This window comes from Bos javanicus, chromosome 8 (genome assembly GCF_032452875.1).
Source record: "Bos javanicus breed banteng chromosome 8, ARS-OSU_banteng_1.0, whole genome shotgun sequence".
Taxonomy (NCBI): domain Eukaryota; kingdom Metazoa; phylum Chordata; class Mammalia; order Artiodactyla; family Bovidae; genus Bos; species Bos javanicus.
Genome location: NC_083875.1, coordinates 86202171 through 86226503, shown reverse-complemented (window position 1 = coordinate 86226503; position 24333 = coordinate 86202171). Strand labels below are relative to the sequence as shown.

General features: G+C 39.6%; 1 protein-coding gene across 5 annotated transcripts in view; it reads right to left on the bottom strand.

Moving 5' to 3' along the window:
* Positions 1-941: 941 nt before the first annotated feature.
* ZNF169 (zinc finger protein 169) overlaps positions 942-24333 on the bottom strand; it is a 65511-nt gene continuing 42119 nt past the window's right edge. For 4 of the 5 annotated variants that reach the window (XM_061426259.1, XM_061426260.1, XM_061426257.1 and 1 more), the window contains one exon: positions 942-12001. In XM_061426259.1, coding sequence (XP_061282243.1) covers positions 10452-12001 — 1550 coding nt within the window. In that variant the 3' untranslated portion in view covers positions 942-10451. The remainder of the gene's footprint in view (positions 12002-24333) is intronic. The other variant, XM_061426258.1, reaches the window with a different exon arrangement.

Below are 24333 nucleotides of genomic sequence, written 5' to 3'. Positions count from 1 at the left end.
TGACTGAACTGAACTGAATGACCTTCTTTGTCTCTTGTTACAGTGTTTGACTTCAAGTGTATAGAATTATAGCTATCAAATCTATATAATTATAGCTATTGCTGCTTTCTTTTATTTCTCATTACAATAGTGTATCTTTTTCCATTCCTTTACTGTTATTAAAGTTGAAGTGAGTCTTTGTTATCATTGTACAGTTGGGTCTTGATTTTTAATTCATAAAACAACTCTACATTTTTTAATGGAAGAATTTAATCTATTTGCATACAGAGGAATTACTGATAGGTAAGGGCTTATGCCATTATTTTAATTGCTTCTGGGTTTTTGTAATTCTTTTACTCTTCTATTGCTGTCTTTCTTTGTGAATTGATGATTTTGTTGTCATATGCCTTGATTCTTGTCCCTGTCTTTTGGGTATCTACTAAAGGTTTTTGATTCTTTGTTATCATGAGGCTTACATACAACATCTTATATTTATGACAGGCTAAGATGATAAGCTTAATTTTGAAAATTAATACATAAAAAAGATCTACATGTTTACACTTTTATGCTTTTGATGTCACAATTTACATCTTTTTTATATTGCGTATTTATTAACAAAGTATTACAGTTTTAGTTGTTCTTGTATTTCAACCTTTAAAATTTTAAGAAATTTAACCATCACCATCACAATATCATTCTGAATTTAACTATTTATTTGCCCATGAGCTTTATACTTTCATATTCCTAACTTACATGCTTTCATTTCAGAATAAAGAATTCCCTTTAACAACTTTCATATAAGCTCCTTCAGCTTTTGTTTGTTTATGAAAATTCTCCCTCTCTCCAATTCTGAAGCACAAGTTTACTGGGTAGAGTATTCTTAGCAGTTGTTTTGTTTTTTTTTTAATCATCCCATTCCCAATGGCCTGCAACATTCCTGCTGAAAAATCTAATAGGCTTAATGAGGATTCCCTTGTATAAAGTCACTTTTCTCTTGTTGCTTTTAAGATTCTCTCCATCTTTAACTTTTGATAATTTCATTATAGTGTGTCTCTGGGTAGATCTCTTTGAATTAATCTTGTTTGAAGTTTTTTGGACTTCCTTAATCTGAATATCTCTTTCTTTTTCCATATTAAGTAAGTTTTCAGGCACTATTTCTTTGAATATGCTTTCTGCCCTTTCTCTCTTTTTCTTTCTTGGAGACCTAGAATACCTACATTGGTTCACTAAACAGTGACCCTTAAGTTATCTTTGATTTCTTCCATTCTTTCTTTTCGCTCTTTTGATTGGATGATTTCCACTGCCTTGTCTGATTATTTTCTTCCACTTGATCTGGTCTACTTATGAACATCTCTGTTGAGTTCTTCATTTATTGTGTTTTTCATGTCTACGATTTATGTTTGGTACTTTTAAAAAACATTTGCTGTCTTTTTGTTGAAATTCGTACCTTGTTCATGCATTATTCTCCTGACCTCAATAAGCATCTTTATTACCATTATTTTGAACTCTCTATTGGGTAAAACACTTACATCTGCTTCATTAAGATGAGTTCCTAGAGATTTGTTATTTTGTTTGAAACATCCTCATTTCTTTACTTCTCTTGATTTTCTGTGTTGGTTTCTGTATAAAACACTTTCCCCAGAATTGACACATTGGCCTTGTGTAGGAGATGAACCTCCATAATCAGCCTGGAGCTCCTGATTGTCTCTAAAAGTTTTGTGATCAAATCCTGTCTTTTTCCTTAGTGGCTTCCCATAGCTGAGGGTGTGCCAATACTCATCAGTGTCCCCAAAGATGTGGGAAACATTCTTATGCCTGTTTAGGCTCCTGGACCCTTTAACTCCCCAATGCAGGTTAATTGGAAGCCCAATTATGGGGCAGGAACTGGGAAATCAGGACATTATATATGCAGTCTATCCTCTATCAAGAAGAATCCAGGAATTGGGCATTTTTGCTTACTTACTTTTTGCTGAACCAGGGGAAATGGTTGCTGCAGTGCTTTTGTGTCCAAATAAAATAGCCTTTGTTTTTAAGAAGTAAATGGCAACCCACTCCAATACTCTTGCCTGGAAAATTCCATGGACTGAGGAGCCTGGTAGGCTACAGTCCATGGGGTCGCAAAGGGTCAGACACGGCTGAGAGACTTCACTTTCACTTTAGTTTTTGCTGAACCAGGGGAAATGGTTGCTGCAAGTGCTTTTGTGTCCAAATAAAATAGCCTTTGTTTTTAGTGGTCCCAGGGACTCATAAATGATGAGCCCTGTCAGCTCCCAGAGCTACATGATTTGTGGGTAGTCCCTTAGGTGGTAGTTGAAAATCGGGGTGTGAGATGTATGGACCAGCTTTCAGGAGTGAAAATAAACACTTGGTCTTACTGTTGGAGCTGGGGGAGATAGCCCACCAGCTTTACCAGGCTTATAGAAGGATGCCAGTCAGCTCCTACATGCAGACTGACTAGAAGCCAGAACCACAGGCAGCAGCTAGAAAAATACACAAATTCCTTCCAGGGACTAACTGGGAGATGCGCATTTTTGTTTTCTCCCTCCATACTGGGCCTGGGTGTATAAACTACAGGGAGTCTTCAAGCATCCTTTCAAAAACTGTTTCTTTGCTACAACACTGTAGGATTCATGAATGTAAGCTCCATTGGCTTTCAGAGGTAGGTTATTTTGGAGTCTATCTATCCCTCAGGTGGCAGTTTTAAAAGTCAGGATTGTAAACATGTAGAAAGTTCCTTTTAGGGACATGCAGGAGATTTTGTTTCATTGTTGGAGCAAAATGGAAGGAGAGGGCAGGTAAGTACCCAGTGGCTCTTCGGGGCTCTGGGGAGGATTCAGCTGAAATGCAATCTGCTCCCTCTGCCCTAAGCTTCAGGAAATAGCCACAGGGAGTGCTCAAGCACCTAATAACAATTGCTTCTTTGCTATAACACTGTGGGACTTGTGAATGGAAGCCCTTTGGTTCTCAGAGCTAGAAGATTTGAGGGCCCAGCCCTCAGGTGACAGGCTTAAAATCTGGGGCATTAGAAATGTGCCCAAACACTTTACTGATCAGGAAGGGGCTGGGAGTTGATGGTTTCAGAAAGATTATAAGGTATTATTCTGGGGTGGGGTTTGTAGTAAGTGTCTCACCCTTCACTATACATTTTCATGTGGGTATTTTCTCAGTTGCCCAATGTGTAGGAGTCACTCAAGCAATTTCTAAACTTCTCTCAGAGGGAACTGATCTGTGTGTAGCTGTAAATTCAGTGCATCCATGGAAGGAGGGAAATTCAAGAGTCTCTTGTGTCACAATCTTGAGGTACCTGTTGACACTTTCTCAGAACCAACTCCTGGTTTCATTGACTTTTATTATTTTCTGTTTTGCTTATGTATGCTGTATTATTTATTATTTTTTCCCATCTGGTGGCCTTGGATTAAGTATTTTCTATTTTGTTAAGGCATACTGTTTTCCACAGTGGCTGCACTAACTTACATTCCCACCTACACTATAGGAGGGTTCCTTTTTCTCCACACCACCTCCAGAAGTTGCTATTTGTAGACATTTTAATAATGGTCTAATTCTGGGTGGTGTGAGGTGGGTATGTCATGGTAGTTTTAGTTAGAATTTCTCTAATAATTTGTGATGTTGAGCATCTTTTTATGTGTTTTTAGATCATCTGTGTATCTTTGGAGAAATATCTGTTTAGATCTTTTGCCCATTTTTTGATTGGGGTGTATTTTTGATATTGAGCAGCATGAGTTATTCGTTATCTTTTGGAAATTAATCCCTTGTCGGTTGCTTCATTTGCAAATATTTTCTCCCATTCTGAGAGCTGTCTTTTCATTTTGTTTACAGTTTCCTTTGCTGTATAAAGGCTTTTAAGTTTAATTAAGTCCCATTTGCTTTTATTTTCATTAGTCTAGGAGGTGGGTCAAAAAAAGATCTTGCTATGATTTACATCAAAGAGTGTTCTGCCTCTGTTTTCCTCTAAGAGTTTCATAGTATCCAGCCTTAAATTTAGATCTTTCATCCATTTTGACTTTACTTTTGTGTATGGTATTAGGGAATGTCCTGATTTCATTCTTTTACATGGTGCTGGCCAGTTTCCCTAGCACCATTTATTAAAGAGACTGCTTTTTGTTTTTTTCCCATTTATACGCTTGCCTCCTTTGTCATAGATTAGGTGACCATAGGTGTGTGGGTTTACCTCTGAGCTTTCTATCTTGTTGCATTGATTTATTTCTGTTTTTTGTGCCAGTACAAAATAATTTTGATTACTGCAGCTTGGTAGTATAATGTGAGGGCAGGAAGCCTGATTCTTCCAGCACAATTTTTCTTTCTCAAGATTACTTTGGCTCTTTGGGTTCTTTTGTGCTTCCCTACATATCATAAATTTTTTGTTCTAATTCTGCTAAAAAATGCCATTGGTAATTTGATAGGGATTGTACTTGAAGAGTGCTTTGGATAGTGTAGTCATTTTGACAATACTGATTCTTCTAACCCAAGAACATGGTATATCTCTCCACCTATTTGTCATCTTTGATTTCTTTCATCAATATCTTATAGTTTTCTGAACACAGGCCTTTTGCCTCCTTAGGCAGGTTTATTCTGAGGTATTTTATTCTTTTTGATGCAATGGTAAATGAAATTGTTTCCTTAATTTCTTTTTCTGATTTTTCATTGTTAGTGTATAGGATTGCAAGGGATTTCTGTGTATTAAATTTATATCCTGAGACTTTACTAAATTCATTACTTAGCTCTAGTAATTTTCTGGTGGCATCTTTACGGTTTTCTACGTATAGTATAAGTACATCTGCAAACAGTGAGAGGTTTACTTATTTTCTAATCTGGATGCCTTTTATTTCTTTTTCATTTCTGATTGCTGTGGCTAGTACTTCCAAAATTAGATTGAATAATAGTGTTGTGCTTTTTCTGCATCTATAGAGATGATCATGTTTTTTTTTTTTCCAGTTTGTTAATATGGTGTATCACATTGATTGATTTGCATATATTGAAGTATCCTTACATCCCTGGGATAAACCCCATCTGATCATGGTAAATGATCCTTTTAATGTGTTGTTGGCTTTTGTTGCTAGTATTTTGTTGAGGATTTTTGCATCTATGTTCATCATGGATGAAATTGATCTGTAATTTTCTTTTTTTGTGATATCTTTATCTGGTTTTGTAATCAGAGTGATATTGGCCTCGCAGACTGAGTTTTGGAATGTTTGTCCCTCTGCAAATGTTTGGAACAGTTTGAGCAGGATAGGTGTTATCTCTTCTCTAAATGTTTGATAGAATTTGCCTGTGAAGCCATCTGGCCCTGGACTTTTGTTTGCTGGAAGATTTTTGATCAGAGTTTCAATTTCAGTGCTTGTGATTGGTCTGTTCATGTTTTCCATTTCTTCCTGGTTCAGTCTTGGAAGGTTGTACTTTCTGGGAATTTGTCCATTTCTTCCAGGTTGTCTATTTTATTGGCATATAGTTGCTTGTAGTAGTCTCTTATTAAAGCCTTCCCTGGTGGCTTAGAGGGTAAAGCGTCTGCCTGCAATGCAGAAGACCTGGGTTCAATCCCTAAGTTGGGAAGATCCCCTGGAGAAGGCAATGGCAACCCACTCCAGTACTCATGCCTGGAAAATCCCATGGACGGAGGAGCCTGGGAGGCTGCAGTCCATGGGCTCGCAAAGAGTCGGACACAACTGAGCGACTTCACTTTCAGTTTTCAGTCTCTTATTATCCTTTGTATTTCTGCCTTTTCTGTTGTAACTTCTTTTTCATTTCTAATTTTATTGTCTTCTCCCTTTTTGCCTTGATGAGTCTGGCTAATGTTTTGTCAATATTGTTTATCATCTCAAAGAACTGTCTTTAGATTTATTGATCTTTGTTAATGTTTCCTTCATTTCTTCATTTATCTCTGCTCTGATATTTATGGTTTCTTTCCTGATACTAACTTTGGGGGTTTTTTGCTCTTCTTTTTCTAGTTGCTTTAGGGTTTTGTTGTTGTTGTTTTTCTAGTTGCTTTAGGTATAAAGTTAGGTTGTCTATTTGACATTTTTCTCATTTCCTGAGGTAGGCTTTTATTGCTTAAACGTCCCTCTTAGCATTGCTTTTACTGCATCCCTTACGTTTTGAGTTGTAATGTTTTCATTGTCATTTGTTTCTCAGTACTTTTTAAATTTCCTCTTTGATTTCTTCAGTGACCACTGGATTATTTAGAAGTGTATTGTCTAGCCTCCATATGTTTGTGTTTTTTACAGTCTTTTCCCCCCTATTATTGATATCTAATGTTATATTGTTGTGGTCAGAAAAAAATGCTTGATACAATTTCAATTTTCTTAAATTTACCAAGGCTTGATTTGTGACCCAAGATGTAATCTATCTTGGAGAATGTTCAATGTGTACTTGAGAAAAAAATGTATTCTACAGTTTTTGGATGGAATATACTGAAAACACCAATTAGGTTCTCTGGACCAATGTGTCATTTAAGGCTTGTGTTTCCTTATTAGTTTTCTGTCTAGATGATATATTAGTGTGAGTAGGGTGTTAAAGTCCCCCACTATGATTGTGTTACTGCCAATTTCCCCTTTTAGCATTCCCCTGCTAGCATTTGAGGTGCTCCTGTGCATATATAATTGTTATATCTTTTTCTTGTATTGATCCCTTGATCATTATGTAGTGTCCTTCATTATCTTTTGTAATGATCTTTAAAGTCAGTTTTATCTGAGTATCGCTACTCTCCTCTTTTTTTGACTTCCATTTGCATGAATATCTTTTTCCAGTTCCTCACTTTCAGTCTGCATGGGTCCCTAGCTCTGAAATGGGTCTCTTGTAGAGAGCATATATAGGAGTCTTGTTTTTGTGTTCATTCAGCCAGACTGTGTCTTTTGGTTGGAACATTTAATTCATTTATGTTCAAGGAATTCTTGATATGTATGATCTCATTAGCATTTACTTTATTGTTTTGTGTTTGTTTTTGTAGGCCTTTTCTATTATGTGTCCCGTCTAGAGAAGTTCCTCTAGCATTTGTTGTAAAGCTGGTTTTGTAGTGCTGAATTCTTTTAATTTTTGATCATCTGTAAAGCTTTTGATTTCTCCATCAAATTCAAATGAATCCTTGCTGGGTAATCTTGGTTGTAGATATTTTTGTTTCATCACTCTAAGTATACCCCTTTTGCCTTGAATAGTTTCTGCTGAAATATCAGCTATTAACCTTCTGGGCATTCCCTTGTATGCTATTTGTTCTTTCCCTTGCTGATTTTTAACATTTTTGCATTTAATTTTTGTTAGTTTGATTAATATGTGTCTTGGCATGTGTCTCCTTGGGTATACCCTTTATTGGACTCGCTGGGTTTCCTAGACTTAAGCTGGCTGTTTCCTTTCTTATGTTAGATAAGTTTTCAACTCTAATCTCCTCAAATATTTTCTCATACTCTTTTTCTCTCCTTCTGGGACCCCTGTAATTTGAATATTGGTGTACTTAATGTTGTCCCAGAGGTCACTGAGACTGTCCTCATTTTTTTTTTCATTCTTTTTTCTTTATTCTATTCTGTTTCAGTTATCTCCATCATTCTATCTTCCAGGTCAATTAACCATTCTTTTACCACATTCTGCTATTGGTTCCCTCTAATGTATTTTTTTATTTCAGTCATTTTGTTGTTCATTGCTGATTGTCTGTTATTTCTTCTTCTGCTGCTGCTGCTGCTAAGTCGCTTCAGTCATGTCTGACTCTGTGCAACCCCATAGACGGCACCCCATCAGGCTCCCCCGTCCCTGGGATTCTCCAGGCAAGAACACTGGAGTGGGTTATTTCTTCTAGGTCCTTGCTAAACATGTCTTGTATCTCTTCAACCCATCACAGTATCTCCATTTTAATACCAAGGCTTTGGATCATCTTTACTATCGTTACTCTGAATTCTTTTTCAGGTAGACTGCCTCGTTCCTCTTCATCTGTTTGGTCTGGTGGGCTTTTACCATGTTCCTTCATCTGTTGCATGTTTCTCCAATACTTTGGCTGCCTGATGTGAACAGCTGACTCATTAGAATAGACCCTGATGCTGGGAAAGATTGAGAGCAGGAGGAGAAGAGGATGACAGAAGATGAGATGGTTGGATGGCATCACCGACACAATGGATATGAGTTTGAGCAAGCTTCCAGGAGTTGGTGACGGACAGGGAAGCCTGGTGTGCAGTCCATGGGGTCACAAAGAGTCAGACACGACGGAGTGACTGAACTAAACTGAACAACAATGATCTCTTGCCTCTCTGGCAGGCCAAGCTTTTTCCTAGACTTCCTCAAATGTGCTGTACTAGCCCCCTCAGACTGTCTTCAAGGTAGTCAACCCCAGCCTTCTCCCTGGAGTCTGACCTCTGAAGCCTAAGTCTCGTTACCCAGCCCTCACTGGCCATGGTCAGTGTGCATACAAGCGTCTCAGGATGGGAAGTGCCAATGCAAGCATCTCAGGCTGGGAACTCCTAACTCTCCAGTATTTGGACATAGGGCTTATAAGGAGGTAATTAAGATTAAACAGTGGCATAGGATGAGGTATTTATCCAACAGGGCTGGTGTCCTTATAAGAGTAAGAGATACTAGAGCTCACTTTCTCTCTCCAGCATATGTACAGAAGAAAGCCTGTATAATGACACAGCAAGAAGGCAGACATCTGCAAGCCAAGGAGAGGGACTTAAATAGAAAACAACCCTGTCAACACCTTATGGACTTGCAGTCTCCATAACTGAGAAAATAAATTTCTGTCACTTAGTCATTCCAGCCTCTGGTATTATAATGGCAGTCTTAGCAAACAAATACAATTTTGGTACTGAGGGTAATATCTGAAAATACGGAATAGCTTTGGAACTGGGTGATGGGCAGAGGCTGGAAGAGGTTTGAGGCACTTGTTACAAAAAGCCTTAATTGTCTAAAAGAGACTGTTGGTAGGAATATGGACATTAAAAGTGATTATGGTGCAGTCTCAGAAATAAGGAACATATTACTGGAAATTGGAGGAAAGACAATCCTTGTTATAAAGTGGCAAAGAACCTGGCCTGTGTTTCAGTGTTTGTGGAAGGTAGAAATTGTGACATAAGCAACAAATTTTTAGCTAAGGAGATTTATAAGCAAAATGTTACAAGTGCAACCTTGTTTCTCCCTCCTTACAGTAAAATGTGAGAGTAGAAAGATAAATTGAAGGAACTGTTAAACAAAATTCGGAGAACTAGAATTTGGAGATTTGGAAAATTCTCAGCCTGTGGATATCTATTTTGCAGAAAATGAGAAGCATGTTCTGGAAAGAATACTATGGTGTAGTTAGACATGGTTTAATAAAGAGCTAAGTTTGGAAGCAATCAATCATCTCAGATGTAGAACTAAAGGTGACATAGACGGTACAAAATGAAGGCAGGCTGTTAGACGTCTGGGATTCTACAAGACGGGAGAATAGAGCTAACTATCTGACTACATTATCCATCAAGAAGAGGAAAGAATGACCCCAAAGGTGAAACAGAGACCAGCAGGTCTGCCATTTCCAAAATAAGCCCAGACAGTAAAAGTTTGGGGAGCCAGTATGGTTCTTCCATGGTTTCAGTGGGCCCCATACACCAGCCAGACCAGAGGGCAGAAGATACAACCAGAGATCATTCTCATGCCTTAAAAACTAATAGAATTTGCCTTGTAACATTTTAAACTTGCTTGGGACCAATCAATCCTTTCCACTTTTAGAATGGGAATGTGAATTCTCTGCCTGTCCCATCACTGTATTTTGGAAGCAAATAACTTGTCTGGTTCACAGGTTCACAGTTGGAAAGGATTAAATGCACTTCTAGTCTCATCGACACTCGACTTAGATGAAACTTAGGTGAGATTTTGAATGTAGAGATGAAGTTGAAATGGGCTAAGACTTTTGCTGCTGTTAATTTGGGGTGAATGTATTTTGTACTTGAAGAATGTGAATATAGGGGGTCCAGAGGACTGAGTTGTTAAGACTGAATTGTTCCCCCAAATTAACATACTGAAGTCATAACATAACATATCAAGTCATGACTTTATTTGATGACAGGGCCTTTACAAGGTCATAGGGTGAAGTCCTAATCCAGTATGGCTGGTGTCCTCAGAAAGAAGAGAGAGAGTTACCAGGAAAGTACATACACAGGGTAAAAAAATATCCATTTCAGGACTCAGCAAGAATGCAATCATCTGCAAGCCAAGGGGAAAGACTTCAATAAAAACCAAACTGCCTACACATTGATCTTGGACCTCTAGTCTCCAGAACTATGAGAAAATAAACTTCTGTTCTTTGAGCTACCAAGTCTGGTATTTTGTTATGGCAGCCCTGGCAAAGTAAAACACATTGCCAGTTAGGAAGTAAACCATAAATCAACTATCTTATGATCACTGAAAAAATACAACTTTTTTTTTCTCAACTGCATTTTAAGAGAAGTGGAACATTTCCTAGTGATTTCTACCACCTAGACACTCATAGGGAAGGAAAGGAAATGTCAAGAGAACAGTTCCTGTGGCAGGAGGTGATGGCCAGACTTGGTTTTCCTATGCCTGTGGAGGTGAGACTTCTGGCTAAAGCCACGACCACAGTCCCTGCACACATATGGCTTCTCTCCTGAATGTGTCCGCTGGTGTCTGATGAGGGCTGACTTGAAGCCAAAGCCGCGTCCACACTCATCACACACACATGGCTTTTCTCCTGAGTGTGTCCTCTGGTCAGAGGTGAGTTGGATCTTCAGACCAAGTCTTTGCTCACATACTCTGTACACATCAGCCTCCTCCCCTGAATGTATCCTCTTGTGTCTGGTGAGAAGTGACTTGAAGCCAAAGGTACGTCCACATTCAGGACACAGAAAAGGCTTCTCCCCTGTGTGCGTCCTCTGGTGTCTGATGAGGGTAACCTTCTGACCAAAGCCACGCCCACACTCAGAGCACACATAAGGCTTCTCACCTGTGTGCGTCCTCTGGTGGCCCATAAGGGAGACTTTCTGGCTAAAGCCACGCCCACACTCGGAGCACAGGTAAGGCTTCTCCCCTGTGTGTGTCCTCTGGTGTCTGATGAGGGTGACTTTCTGGCGAAAGCTGTGCCCACACTCAGCACAGACATAAGGCTTCTCACCTGAGTGTGTGACCTGGTGACTGAGGAGCAGAGACTGCTGCCTGAAGCCACGCCCACACTCCAGGCACACGAAGGGCCTCTCGCCTGAATGCGAGCTACGGTGTTGAAGGAGTGATGCCTTCTGGCAAAAGCCTCTTCCACACTCTGGACACACAAAGGGCTTCTCTTCCAAGTGTGTCCTCTGGTGCAGGATAAGGGCGATCTTCTGGCGAAAGCCTCTCCCACACTGCTGACATACAAAGGGTCTCTCCCCGGAGTGTATCCTCTTGTGGTTAGTTAAGGAGGATGTGTACCTGAAGTGTCGCCCACACTCCCGGCACACGTAGGGCTTTTCCCCTGAGTGCTTCCTCTGGTGTACGGTGAGGGAGGACCTGCGGCCAAAGCCTCGCCCGCACTCTCTGCAACTAAACGGCTTCTCTCCCGAGTGAGTCCTCTGGTGTTTGACGAGGTCTGACTTCTGGCAGAAGTTTCTGCCACATTCAGGGCACACATGATGCTTCTGGAGGCTAAAGAGGCTTGATTTTCGGCTAAATCCTAGTCTATAGTTTTCACATATGACTGCTCCAGATTCTGAGATGTTTGTCTCTGTTAATACTGCATCTGCCTCGTCAGAGATCATCCCCTGGTCTATTCTTCCACTGCTACTGCCTCCCTGGTCTACTGGCTGACCTTGAGATGAGCTGAAAAATGCCCTTGAAGTCCCACTCAGCTGCAGCCTCCCAAACACAGTGCCAGAGCCTTCTCTCTCTCCATCTTTTGGTTTTTCATTCAAGCAGCTTGGAGCATCTAGTAGGAAGTGGCTTTCTGCAGATGAACCTGGGAAGATATGAAGGGCATGACCACAGAGCATATAGTGATGGAGGATCTGTGGACTGGAAAAAGTCACTGGGCAGGAGAGACAGGGTTGGAATTCTTTTCTTCCTTCTGCTGGAGAGAAAGTGTCAGTCAAAATCACCAAAGGTATCTTGTGGATGGTTAACACTTGTCTAGTTCTCATTCCTCAGATGCTCCCGCACAAAGACTTCCTTCAAAGACCTTCGTTCCAACCCATGGTGACATATTGATGCATACCTTTTACAACACATAAAACCCACATAATGAGCCAGCTCTAAGTATCAGCCCAGCTTAAGGAGGTTTAAGAAAGCATCACAGGCAGCTCTAGCCCTATAAATCACTGCCATCAGAGTTATACATGTGCCCCAAATACAATTATCCTACAAGCCACAGACATTAACACCAGTGTAAACAATATCTACAAATACATGCTTTTACTGAGAGTTAAAATACATAACATTACAAATTTCTTTAGGGACTTTTCCTATAAGAAAAGATGGGGTCAAAAAAGGGAGTCCCTCTACAGTTGGACTATAAAGAAAGCTGAGCGTCAAAGAATTAATGCTTTTCAACTGTGGTGTTGGAGAAGACTCTTAAGAGTCTCTTGGACAGCAAGGAGATGCAACCAGTCCATCCTAAAGGAAATCAGTCCTGAATATTCATTGGAAGGACTGATGTTGAAGCTGAAACTCCAATACTTCGGCCACCTGATGCAAAGAACTGACTCATTTGAAAAGACCCTGATGCTGGGAAAGACTGAAGGCGGGAAGGGAAGGGGGATGACAAAGGATAAGATGGTTGGATGGCATCACTGACTCAATGGACATGAGTCTGAGTGAACTCCGGGAGTTGGTGATGGACAGGGAGGCCTGGCGTGCTGCAGTCCATGGGGTCGCAGAATCGGACACGACTGAGCAACTGAACTGAACTAACTAGTGGAGGCAGTACAGAGGACAGGTCAGAGATCCATGTGGGAAGTTAAACAAGTATTTCCTAGAGGATTATGTGCTGGGTCCTCTAACATGGTGCGTGGATTTGCAAGTGAAACACAGAGACATAGTCTAGGCCTACAACCCCTTAAATGATTCTGGCTCCCAGTGACCCCAATCAATCTAAGACCTGCTCTTCTCAGTGTTTTGCTTTTTTTTTTTTTAATACAAATTGTTGTACATGGAAACTTTCCACCTAAAATAACTTGTAGATATCAAATTTGGATGCCTTGTTCTATCACCCTGCTTCTATCCACCTGAAGCTGATGAAAAATACCATGAACCTTAAATAAACTCAGTACACCAGGCCTTTCCAGACATACATGTTTCTTTCTTCACCAATCAAAACTGAGATGTATTTTATGAACAATCAACAACATTGGTCAGCAAACTACAGCCAAACACTGTTCTGTAAAGAAGTCTATTGGACACAGCCACATTCAATCTTTATGCTGTGTCTATAGCAGCTTTCATATACAAAGGCAAAGGTGAGTAGTTTCAACAAAAAACATAAAGGCTACAAAGCCTAAAATATTTACTATCTAACCCTTTTACAGGAAGTTATTCATTCTGTCTTGTCTAAGATGCCAGCTTTTAATACTAACAATAATAGCTACCATGAAAACCCTTCCTAACACTTAAAAGGCCCTACACTTCCTCCTCAGCAAACTATTCAGTAAACTTCATTGTGTGTGTGTGTGGTGCTAAATCTAGAGGATCCTGTGAAGTAGCCCTGATTAATGAGATCTCTTCAAGAAAATTAGAGATACCAAGGGAACATTTCATGCAAAGATGGGCTCGATAAAGGATAGAAATGGTATGTACTTAACAGAAGCAGAAGATATTAAGAAGAGGTGGCAAGAATACACAGAAGAACTATACAAAAAAGATCTTCATGACCCAGATAACCACGATGGTGTGATCACTCACCTAGAGCCAAACATCCTGGAATGTGAAGTCAAGTGGGCCTTAGAAAGCATCACTATGAACAAAGCTAGTGGAGGTGATGGAATTCCAGTTGAGCTATTTCAAATCCTGAAAGATGATGCTGTGAAAGTGCTGCACTCAATATGCCAGCAAATTTGGAAAACTCAGCAGTGGCCACAGGACTGGAAAAGGTCACTTTTCATTCCAATGCCAAAGAAAGGCAATGCCAAAGAATGCTCAAATTACCACACAACTGCACTCATCTCACACGCTAGCAAAGTAACACTCAAAATTCTCCAAGCCAGGCTTCAGCAGTATGTGAACCGTGACCTTCCAAAAGTTCAAGCTGGTTTTAGAAAAGGCAGAGGAACCAGAGATCAAATTGCCAACATCTGTTGGATCATGGAAAAAGCAAAAGAGTTCTAGAAAAACATCTATTTCTGCTTTATTGACTATGTCAAAGCCTTTGACTGTGTGGATCACAATAAACTGTGGAAAATTCTGAAAGAGATGGGAATACCAGACCACCTGACCTGCCTCTTGAGAAACCTGTATGCAGGTCAGGAAGCAACAGTTAGACCTGGACATGGAACAACAGACTGGTTCCAAATAGGAAAAGGAGTACGTCAAGGCTGTATATTGTCACCCTGCTTATTTAACGTCTATGCAGAGTACATCATGAGAAACGCTGGGCTGGAAGAAGCACAGGCTGGAATCAAGATTGCCAGGAGAAATACCAATAACTTCAGATATGCAGATGACACCACCCTTATGGCAGAAAGTGAAGAGGAACTAAAAAGCCTCAAAGAGGAGAGTGACAAAGTTGGCTTAAAGCTCAACATTCAGAAAATGAAGATCATGGCATCTGGTCCCATCACTTCATGGCAAATAGATAGGGAAACAGTGGGAACAGTGTCAGACTTTATTTTGGGGGGCTCCAAAATCACTGCAGATGGTGATTGCAGCCATGAAATTCAAAGACACTTACTCCTTGGAAGGAAAGTTATGACCAACCTAGATAGCATATTAAAAAGCAGAGATATTACTTTGCCACAAAGGTTTGTCTAGTCAAGGCTATGGTTTTTCCAGTGGTCATGTATGGATGTGAGAGTTGGACTGTGAAGAAAGCTAAGTGCCGAAGAATTGATGCTTTTGAACTGTGGTGCTAGAGAAGGCTCTTGAGAGTCCCTTGGACTGCAAGGAGATCCAACCAGTCCATCCTAAAGGAGACCAGTCCTGGGTGTTCATTGGAAGGACTGATGCTGAGGCTGAAACTCCAATACTTTGGCCACTTCATGCGAAGAGTTGACCCATTAGAAAAGACTCTGATGATGGGAGGGCTTGGGGGCAGGAGGAGAAAGGGACGAGAGAGGATGAGATGGCTGGATGGCATCACTGACTCGATGCACATGAGTTTGGGTGATCTCCAGCAGTTGATGATGGACAGGGAGGCCTGGCATGCTGCGATTCATGGGGTCGCAAAGAGTCAGACACGACCGAGCAACTGAACTGAACTGAATCACTCAACTGTTGACCCTACTGGACTTCCAATGAAAGTGAATATCCTTTCAGTCTTTGTATACAGTTCTGGCCATCAGGGGTCCCATCATGGTTGGTCTTTAGCTCAGTCCATTGAACCGTGAGTGAGTTTATTTTGTTAAGCTAGGCTATCCACATTTTCAAAACTCATGGCAGGCATGTACATTTCTGGCTAGCAGTTTCCAAGAAATACTTTTGTTGTAATTCTAAAGCTCTGAAAGCTAAGCTTTCAGTATTGCATTATTGTCTCCTTATCTATGAGAAAAGCAGGAAGAGAAAAGCAGCCGCTGCCTTCTCCTTGACCTGTTTTACTCCCAGCTAGGCAAAAAGTCTAAGGCCAGTGGTAAACTACTCCATTACAGGTATGCTGTTCAGTGTCTTTTGTATTAAATACAATGACTGATTTAAATACAGTTAACACTGTCCTTATGGGAGCCTTAGTCTCTACTAAGGCTGTTCACTCATCATCATTTTTATGCTATCTGGTAATGTGACAAATTTTAACTAAAAATGATTAAGAGTTACAGTGTTCACTGTGGCTTTAAGCATCCAAGTTCCTCAATAAAAGAAGAAATAAAATTTTACCAAGGTAATTCTTTTCAGTTAATCATAAAAGTTGCCAAGATATATAAAAAAATGATCAATTTATAAACTCATTTATAACCTACAGCTATGCTCATGCCAATTGATTTTTCAGACCAATAAGTATTTCAACAACTGTCCATATTGGGATGTTCAACAAATATCCTGAAGGAAACAGAAAAAAAATCCACACCTAATGGCTTCTTAAAGAAATTTTCCCTTCTGCAGCTGTAATTGTAAGGAATAAAATTATAGCAGTGAGTTAAACAGATACCATACAATAGAAGAAAGAATGCTTGGCATTCACTGCTTTTAAACAATTAAAAGAATTTTAAGACTTGGTCCACATGTGAAAAAAGAGAACACTTTTGATAAGAATCTGAATTAATCCCTGGAAACTAGACAACTTTCATAATATGCCATCTCCATGATTTTAAGACAATATAAAAGAAATATTAAAATATGTGACAGTTAATTTTACGCATTAACTGCTCTGGCCACAGGCTGCCCAAACATTTAAACACTATTCTGGGCATCTATGGGGTCGCACAGAGTCGGACACGACTGAAGCAACTTAGCAGCAGCAGCAGCAGCAGCAGCAGCTGGGTGTTTCTGTGAGGGTGTTCTGGGAAGACTTTAACACTTAAATAGGAAGACTGAGTAAAGCAGTTGAAAGACCTTAGTAGAACAAAAGACTGACTCTCTCCCAAGGTAATGGCTCTAAATCCTTTAAGTTAGGCTTCAGCAGTACATGAACCGAGAACTTCCAGATGTACAAGCTGGACTTAGAAAAGGCAGAGGAATCAGATATCAAATTGCCAACATCTGTTGGATCATAGAAAGAGCAAAGGAATTCCAAAAAAATATCTACTTTGCTTCATTGACTACATTAAAGCCTCTGACTGTGTGGATCACAACGAACTGTGGAGATTCTTAAAAAGATGGAAATACCAGACCACCTTACCTGTCTCCTGAGAAACCTGTATGTAGGTCAAGAAGAAACAGTCAGAACCAGACATGGAACAACAGACTGGTTCAAAATTGAGAAAGCAGTACGTCAAGGCTGTATATTGTCACCCTACTTATTTAACTTACATGCAGAGGACATCATGCAAAATGCTGGACTGGATGACTCAACAAGATGTAATCAAGATTGCCAGAAGAAACATCAACAACCTCAGATATGCAGATACCACTCTAATGGCAGAAAGTGAAGAGGCACTAAAGAGCCTCTTGATCAGGGTGAAAGAGGAGAGTGAAAAAGCAGGCTTAAAACTCAACATTCAAAAAACTAAGATCACAGCTTCCGGTCCCATTACTTCATGGCAAATAGATGGGGCAAATGTGGAAATAGTAACACATCTTATTTTGGAGGCTCCAAAATCACTGCAGACAGTGACAAAATTAAATGAGGCTCGCTCCTTGGAAAAAAGCAATGACAAACCTAGACAGCATATTAAAAACCAGAGACATCATTTTGCTGACATTAAAGCTATGGTTTTTCTAGTAGTCGTGCACGAATGTGAGAGCTGGACCATAAAGAAGGCTGAGCACTGAAGAACTGATGCTTTTTAACTGTGGTGTTGGAGAAGACTCTTGAGAGTCCCTTGGACAGCAAGGAGATCAAACCAGTCAATCCTAAAGGAAATCAATCCTGAACATTCAGTAGAAGGACTGATGCTGAAGCTGAAGCTCCAATACTTTGGCCACCTGACTCGAAGAGCTGATCCACTGGAAAAGACTCTGATGGTAGGAAAGACTGAAGGCAGGAGAAGGTGGTGACAGAGAATGAGATGGGTGGATGGCATTGCCGACTCAATGGACATGAGTGCGAGGAAACTCTGGGAGATACTGAAGGACAGGGAAGCTTGGTGTGCTGCATTCCATGGGGTCTCAAAGAGTCAGACATGACTTAGTGACTGAACAACAACTCCAAAATCAGAGGGAATTCTTCCAGGCTAATTGCCTTCTGGCTGAGACATGGGAGGGTGGGTGGTGGAGAGGAGACAGATGGAGTTGTTTTTGTTTTTCCTGCTATCACACTTGATCTGATATAGTAGTTCTTACTGGGTGTTGAGACTGAGAGCCTGAGAGAACCATGGGCTCTCATATGTCTTCATTTTGCTAACTGCAGATCTTGGAACTTCTCAGCCTCCATAGTCACATGAGCCAATTCTTTATAATACATCTTGTGTTTGTGTGTGTGTATGTGTGTGTGTGTATACAAATACATCCAAAGGGTTCTGTTACTCAATAACCCTAAGACTGATTTTGATACCAAAAGTGGGATGCTGCTATAGCCAGTACCTAAAATTTGGGGAAGTGGCTTTGGAACTAGATGACAGTTAGAGGCTGAAAGAGTTGAGGTACATACTAGAAAAAGCAAGAAGAGACTGCTGGTAGAAATATGGATGGTAAATGTGACTTTGCTGAGGACTTAAAAAGAAAAGAAGAGAGCTGGAGAGAAAGCTTCTATCAGAGGATATATAAATTGACTAATCTGTAGTACAGAGTTTCTAATGCTGAGCTTTGCATAAGTAGAATAAATTTCATTTGGGCATGGTGTGTAATTCTTTTAAAATATGGAATGTTTTTATCAGTTGCACAGGTTCGGGGATCCTTAATTACTTTAAAAATGTACTATATTCAGATTTTGTCCCATTCTGTATCTGTAGTATTTTTCAAAAATTCATTCATTTCATATAAGGTGTTAAACTTGTTAGTATAAACTTGTTCATAATATCCCCTTAGTATCCTTTTAAAGTATCAAGAAGATGTAGTAACTTCCCCTTCACTCTTGAATTATTTATGTCTTCTTTTTCTCTTGATTAGTCTATGCAGTAATATATAATTTAGTAGCAATATATAATATTCTTTTCAGACATTCAACATTTTCTTGGCAAATTTTTCTGCTAATAAAGTGTTATATTTCACAGATTTTTGTTCTTATTTTCTTTATTCCATTCCTTGCACTCACTTTGCATTTACTTTGTTCTTTTTCTAGCTTCTTAAGTCACTGATCATAGACCTTTTCTAAAAATAAGCACTTAAGGCTATAAATTTCCTTCTAAACTCCTCTTTAGCTGCATCTCACAAATGTTTATTTTGCTGAGATGAATTTGAAAAGATTTAGGTAGTGGCTTGTAAGAGTTGATATTGGTAAGATGCAATTTCTACCTCAAGTTATCTATCAGATAAGATCAGTCGCTCAGTCGTGTCTGACTCTTTGTGACCCCATGAATCGCAGCACGCCAGGCCTCCCTGTCCATCACCAACTCCTGGGGTTCACTCAGACTCACGTCCATCGAGTCAGTGATGCCATCCAGCCATCTCATACTCTGTTGTCCCCTTCTCTTCCTGCCCCCAGTCCCTCCCAGCATCAGAGTCTTTTCCAATGAGTCAACTCTTCGCATGAGGTGGCCAAAGTACTGGAGTTTCAGCTTTAGCATCATTCCTTCCAAAGAAATCCCAGGGCTGATCTCCTTCAGAATAGACTGGTTAGATCTCCTTGCAGTCCAAGGGACTCTCAAGAGTCTTTTCCAACACCACAGTTCAAAAGCATCAATTCTTTGGCGATCAGCCTTCTTCACAGTCCAACTCTCACATCCATACATGACCACTGGAAAAACCATAGCCTTGACTAGACGAACCTTTGTTGGCAAAGTAATGTCTCTGCTTTTGAATATGCTATCTAGGTTGGTCATAACTTTCCTTCCAAGGAGTAAGCGTCTTTTAATTTCATGGCTGCAGTCACCATCTGCAGTGATTCTGGAGCCCCCCAAAATAAAGCCTGACACTATTTCCACTGTTTCCCCATCTATTTCCCATGAGTGATGGGACCAGATGCCATGATCTTCGTTTTCTGAATGTTGAGCTTTAAGCCAACTTTTTCACTCTCCATTTTCACTTTCATCAAGAGGCTTTTGAGTTCCTTTTCACTTCTGCCATAAGGGTGGTGTCATCTGCATATCTGAGGTTATTGGTATTTTTCCCGGCAATCTTGATTCCAGCTTGTGTTTCTTCCAGCCCAGCATTTTTCATGATGTACTCTGCATATAAGTTAAATAAACAGGGTGACAATATACAGCCTTGACGTACTCCTTTTCCTATTTGGAACCAGTCTGTTGTTCCATGTCCAGTTCTAACTGTTGCTTCCTGACCTGCATACAAATTTCTCAAGAGGCAGATCAGGTGGTCTGGTATTCCCATCTCTTTCAGAATTTTCCACATATAGAGTAAAATCTCAAAATAAACACTACCCAGGTTTTCTTTTTTTCTTTCTTTTTGCAAATGAGAAAGTGATCCTAAAATTTAAGTGGAAATGCAGAGGACTATCCAAAGCAACCTTGAAAAAGAAAAAGAAAAAGGAGAAGACTTACACTACCTGACTTCAAGATTTTCAGTGATCCTACAGTAGCACAGACAGTATGGTTTGGTTTAAGGATAGACATACTAATCAAAGGAATAGAACAGAGAGAGTATAAAATAAACCCAATCTTAGCCAGCGATTAGATATTCAACAAAGCAATCCAATGAGAGAAATACAAGACTTTTCAACAAATGGGGCTGGAGCCACTGTGTAGCCACATGGGAAAAAAAAAAAAAAAACACAACAAAACCTCACACCATATACAAAAGTTAATTCAAGATGAGCTGTAAATCTAAGTATAAAAGCAGCTATAACTAAACAGCATTTAAAAGAAAATATAGATGACAAAAAAATTTAAGAAAAGAAAAAGACTTCCTCGATATTAAAATATCAGAAGTTATTATTAAGAAAATGAACACAAAAGCTTCAGACTGAGAGGATATTTGCAAAATGTACAAATGACAATGGACTAGTATCAAGGATTAATAAAGAATTCATAACACTCAATAATGAAAAATAACATGGGTGGTGGGGGGCGGTAAGGAGAGGTGGAATGTATTGAGAGAGTACCATGGAAACAAATACATTACCATATGTAAAATAGATAGCCAATGGGAATTTGTTGTGTGATTCAGGGAACTCAAAATGGAGCACTGTAACAACCTAGAGGGGTGAGATAGGGAGGGAGGTGAGAGGGAGGTTCAAAACAGGGGACATAGGTATATCAATGGCTGATTCATGTTGATGTTTGGCAGAAACCAAGACAATATTGTACGGCAATTATCCTTCAGTTAAAAATAAATAAATTTAATTATAAAAATCAATGCAGAAAAACTGGAAGAAATATTTGAATGTATACTTCACGAAGTATATGATATATATAAAACATCAAAAAGCACACAGAAGGACTCAACGTCATTAACCATGAGCAAAATGGAAACCCCCTATGAGATAACTCGACACATCCATCACCAAAGATAAAATGAAAACTGTTGGGGAGGATGTGAAGTGACAAGAACTCTCACATGTCTGTTGATCATGGAAATGAGAAACTGTACAACCACTTTGGAAAAGGTCTAGTCATTTCTTATAAAACTACACGTAGTTACCCTATGACTCAGTGTACTGCACTAAATAGTATCCCACCAAAATGAATGTCAACCTGGAACATATGAATGTGGCCTTATTTCGAAAGAGTCTTTGCACATGTTATCAAGTTAAGATGAGGTTATACTCTAATTAGACTGAGTTTTGATCCAATGACTGGTATCCTTACAAGGAGAGGGAGATCTGGATACACAGACACTTAGACGGAAGAAGGCTGTATAACCACAGAGGCAGAGATTAGACTGATGCTGCTATAAGACAAGGAACACTAAGGATTGCCAACAACCACCAGAAGCGAAGAGAGAGGCACAGAACAGACTCCCTTTCAGAACCTCCAGAAAGAACCAACCCCACCAACAAGTTGATTTTGAACTGTGAAAGAATAAATTTCTTTTTTTAAGCTTCTCAGTTTGTGGTAATTAATTAAATCAACTCTAGGAAACTAATTCATCCTAGGTATGTATCCAAAGCAAATGGAAAACAAAAGTTTGTTGAAAACAAGCAAAAAATTACCATAAGAATATTAACAGCAGCTTTTTCAAAACAACTTAAAACTGGAAGCCATCAAGGTGTTTCTCAAGGAGAATGGATAAACAGTCATATATATATATTCATATGATGGTACCTTATTTGATGTTAAAGAAATAACAGACTACTGATGTATGCCACAGCATGGATGACACTTAAAAAATATATTGAGTGAAAGAAGCCTTACACAAAAAAGAAAGTATTATATGATTCCATTTATGCAAAATTGTACAGCAGGCAAAACTAATCTATGGTGAAATAAAATCAAAAAACCGTGGTACCTCTGAGGGGTGGGAGCAGGGGTTTACTGGGATGGGCCACAAGGGAACTATCTGGATAACAGTAATGTGCATGTTGATAAAGTTTGTGTTATAGAGATGTATGCATTATTTGAATTCACAGACTAGTATACTTAAAATGTTGCATTTCCAGTAAATTCTACCTTAAAAGAAACAAACAACTCTAGTTAATAATATTCATGCTACCCATTATTCCTGGGGCCAATCAACTTTCATGGTACCCACCAAGCTGAAATGAACTATCAGAAGTTGGCCCTTTTAAAACTGCAGTGTTCAAAGATGCTGAAGTGGACACCCTGGACTTGAGTCTGTAGGTCCCTGCCTGCCCATTACCAGTATGAGCTAACCTAGGAAGAAACTATGTCTTTCCTCTCACCACTTGTTAGATTGTCTTTGCCCGAACCACTTGGTGATCAGATTAGATGAGATCTTAAGACACACTCACACCTGCCAACCACTCAGGGAAAATGATTGTCTGAGGAGAATAAGTAGATGCTAAGGACATGCCAGGAAGACCTCACAAAATGACAGCAATAACCACCTATGAACAGGTCCTCATAAGCTCTTAATCTATCCATGTGGAGAATGCAAGTCTCTTTGCAAGAAGAATAAAGCCTTGCTGCTGCTGCTGCTGCTGCTGCTGCTGCTAAGTCGCTTCAGTCGTGTCTGACTCTGTGCGACCCCATAGACAGCAGCCCACCAGGCTCCCCCGACCCTGGGATTCTCCAGGCAAGAACACTGGAGTGGGTTGCCATTTCCTTCTCCAGTGCATGAAAATGAAAAGTGAAAGTGAAGTCGCTCAGTCGTGTCCTACTCTTAGCGACCCCATGGACTGCAGCCTACCAGGCTCCTCCACCCATGGGATTTTCCAGGCAAGAGTACTGGAGTGGGGTGCCATTGCCTTCTCCGAAAGCCTTGCTACAGTAAACTTACTCAGATACACTGAGCAACTCAGCTCTCCTCAGAGAAGAACTGCTTGTACTAAACTTCTTACTCCCACCAACTAAGGAGATACTGCTAGATATCTGATAGGATGGCTACAATTAAAAAAAAAAAAATAGTGTTAACACCAAATACTGACACAAATGCAGAAAAACCAGATCACTCAAACACTGCTGATGGGAATATAAAATGGTATAGCCATTCTGGAAATTGAGTATGGCATTTTATTATAAAACTAAACCTATATTTACCATATAGGCCAGCAACTTGCACTTTTGGGCATGTATGCCAGAAACAAAAACCATACATTCACACAAAAACCTACACACAAATGTCCACAGCAACTTTATTCTTAATAGCCAAAAATATAAAGAACTCAAATGTTCCTGAATGGTTTAACAAACTGTAGTATTGATACATTCATACCATGGACTACTACTCAGCAATAAAAGGAATAAAATACTAATACATACAACAATTTGTATGGATATCAAAAGGAAAAAAAAACAATCTCCAAAGGTAACATATGATGTGACTTCTTTTATATAACATTCTTGAAATGACAAAACTATAGAGACAGAGAACAGATTAGTGGTTGCCAGATGAAGAGAGGGGAAGAGTGAGGGTGTAGGCTCTGACTATAAAAGGGTAGCAGAAGGGGGATTCTTGTGATGGAACTGTCCTGTATCTTGGAATACAGTGGTAGTTACAGAAATGTACATATATAAAATTTCAAAGAACTAAAAAAATATACACATACACACAAAATGAAGGTAAAACTGATGAAATATGAATGTCAGTGCATTGTATTAACAGGAATAAAAGGCTGATTTAACAACAAAAATGTATAATTTACTAAATTATAATAAAAGATTAAAAAAGAAAAACACAATGATCATCTGTAAAGATGCCACAAAAAAATGACAAAATCCAACACCCATTCCCAGTAAAAACTCATCAACAAGGAATAGAAAGGAAGCTTGTCAAGCTGATAAAGAGTAGCTATAAAACTTACACTTAGGAGGAAAGCATTCCCCATAAGATCAGGAGCAAGGAAAGGATGTCCCCTTTCACCACCATTTAAATTCATCATTGCACTCATGTTCTCGCCTGTGCAATGAGGCAAGAAAAAGAAATTAAAGA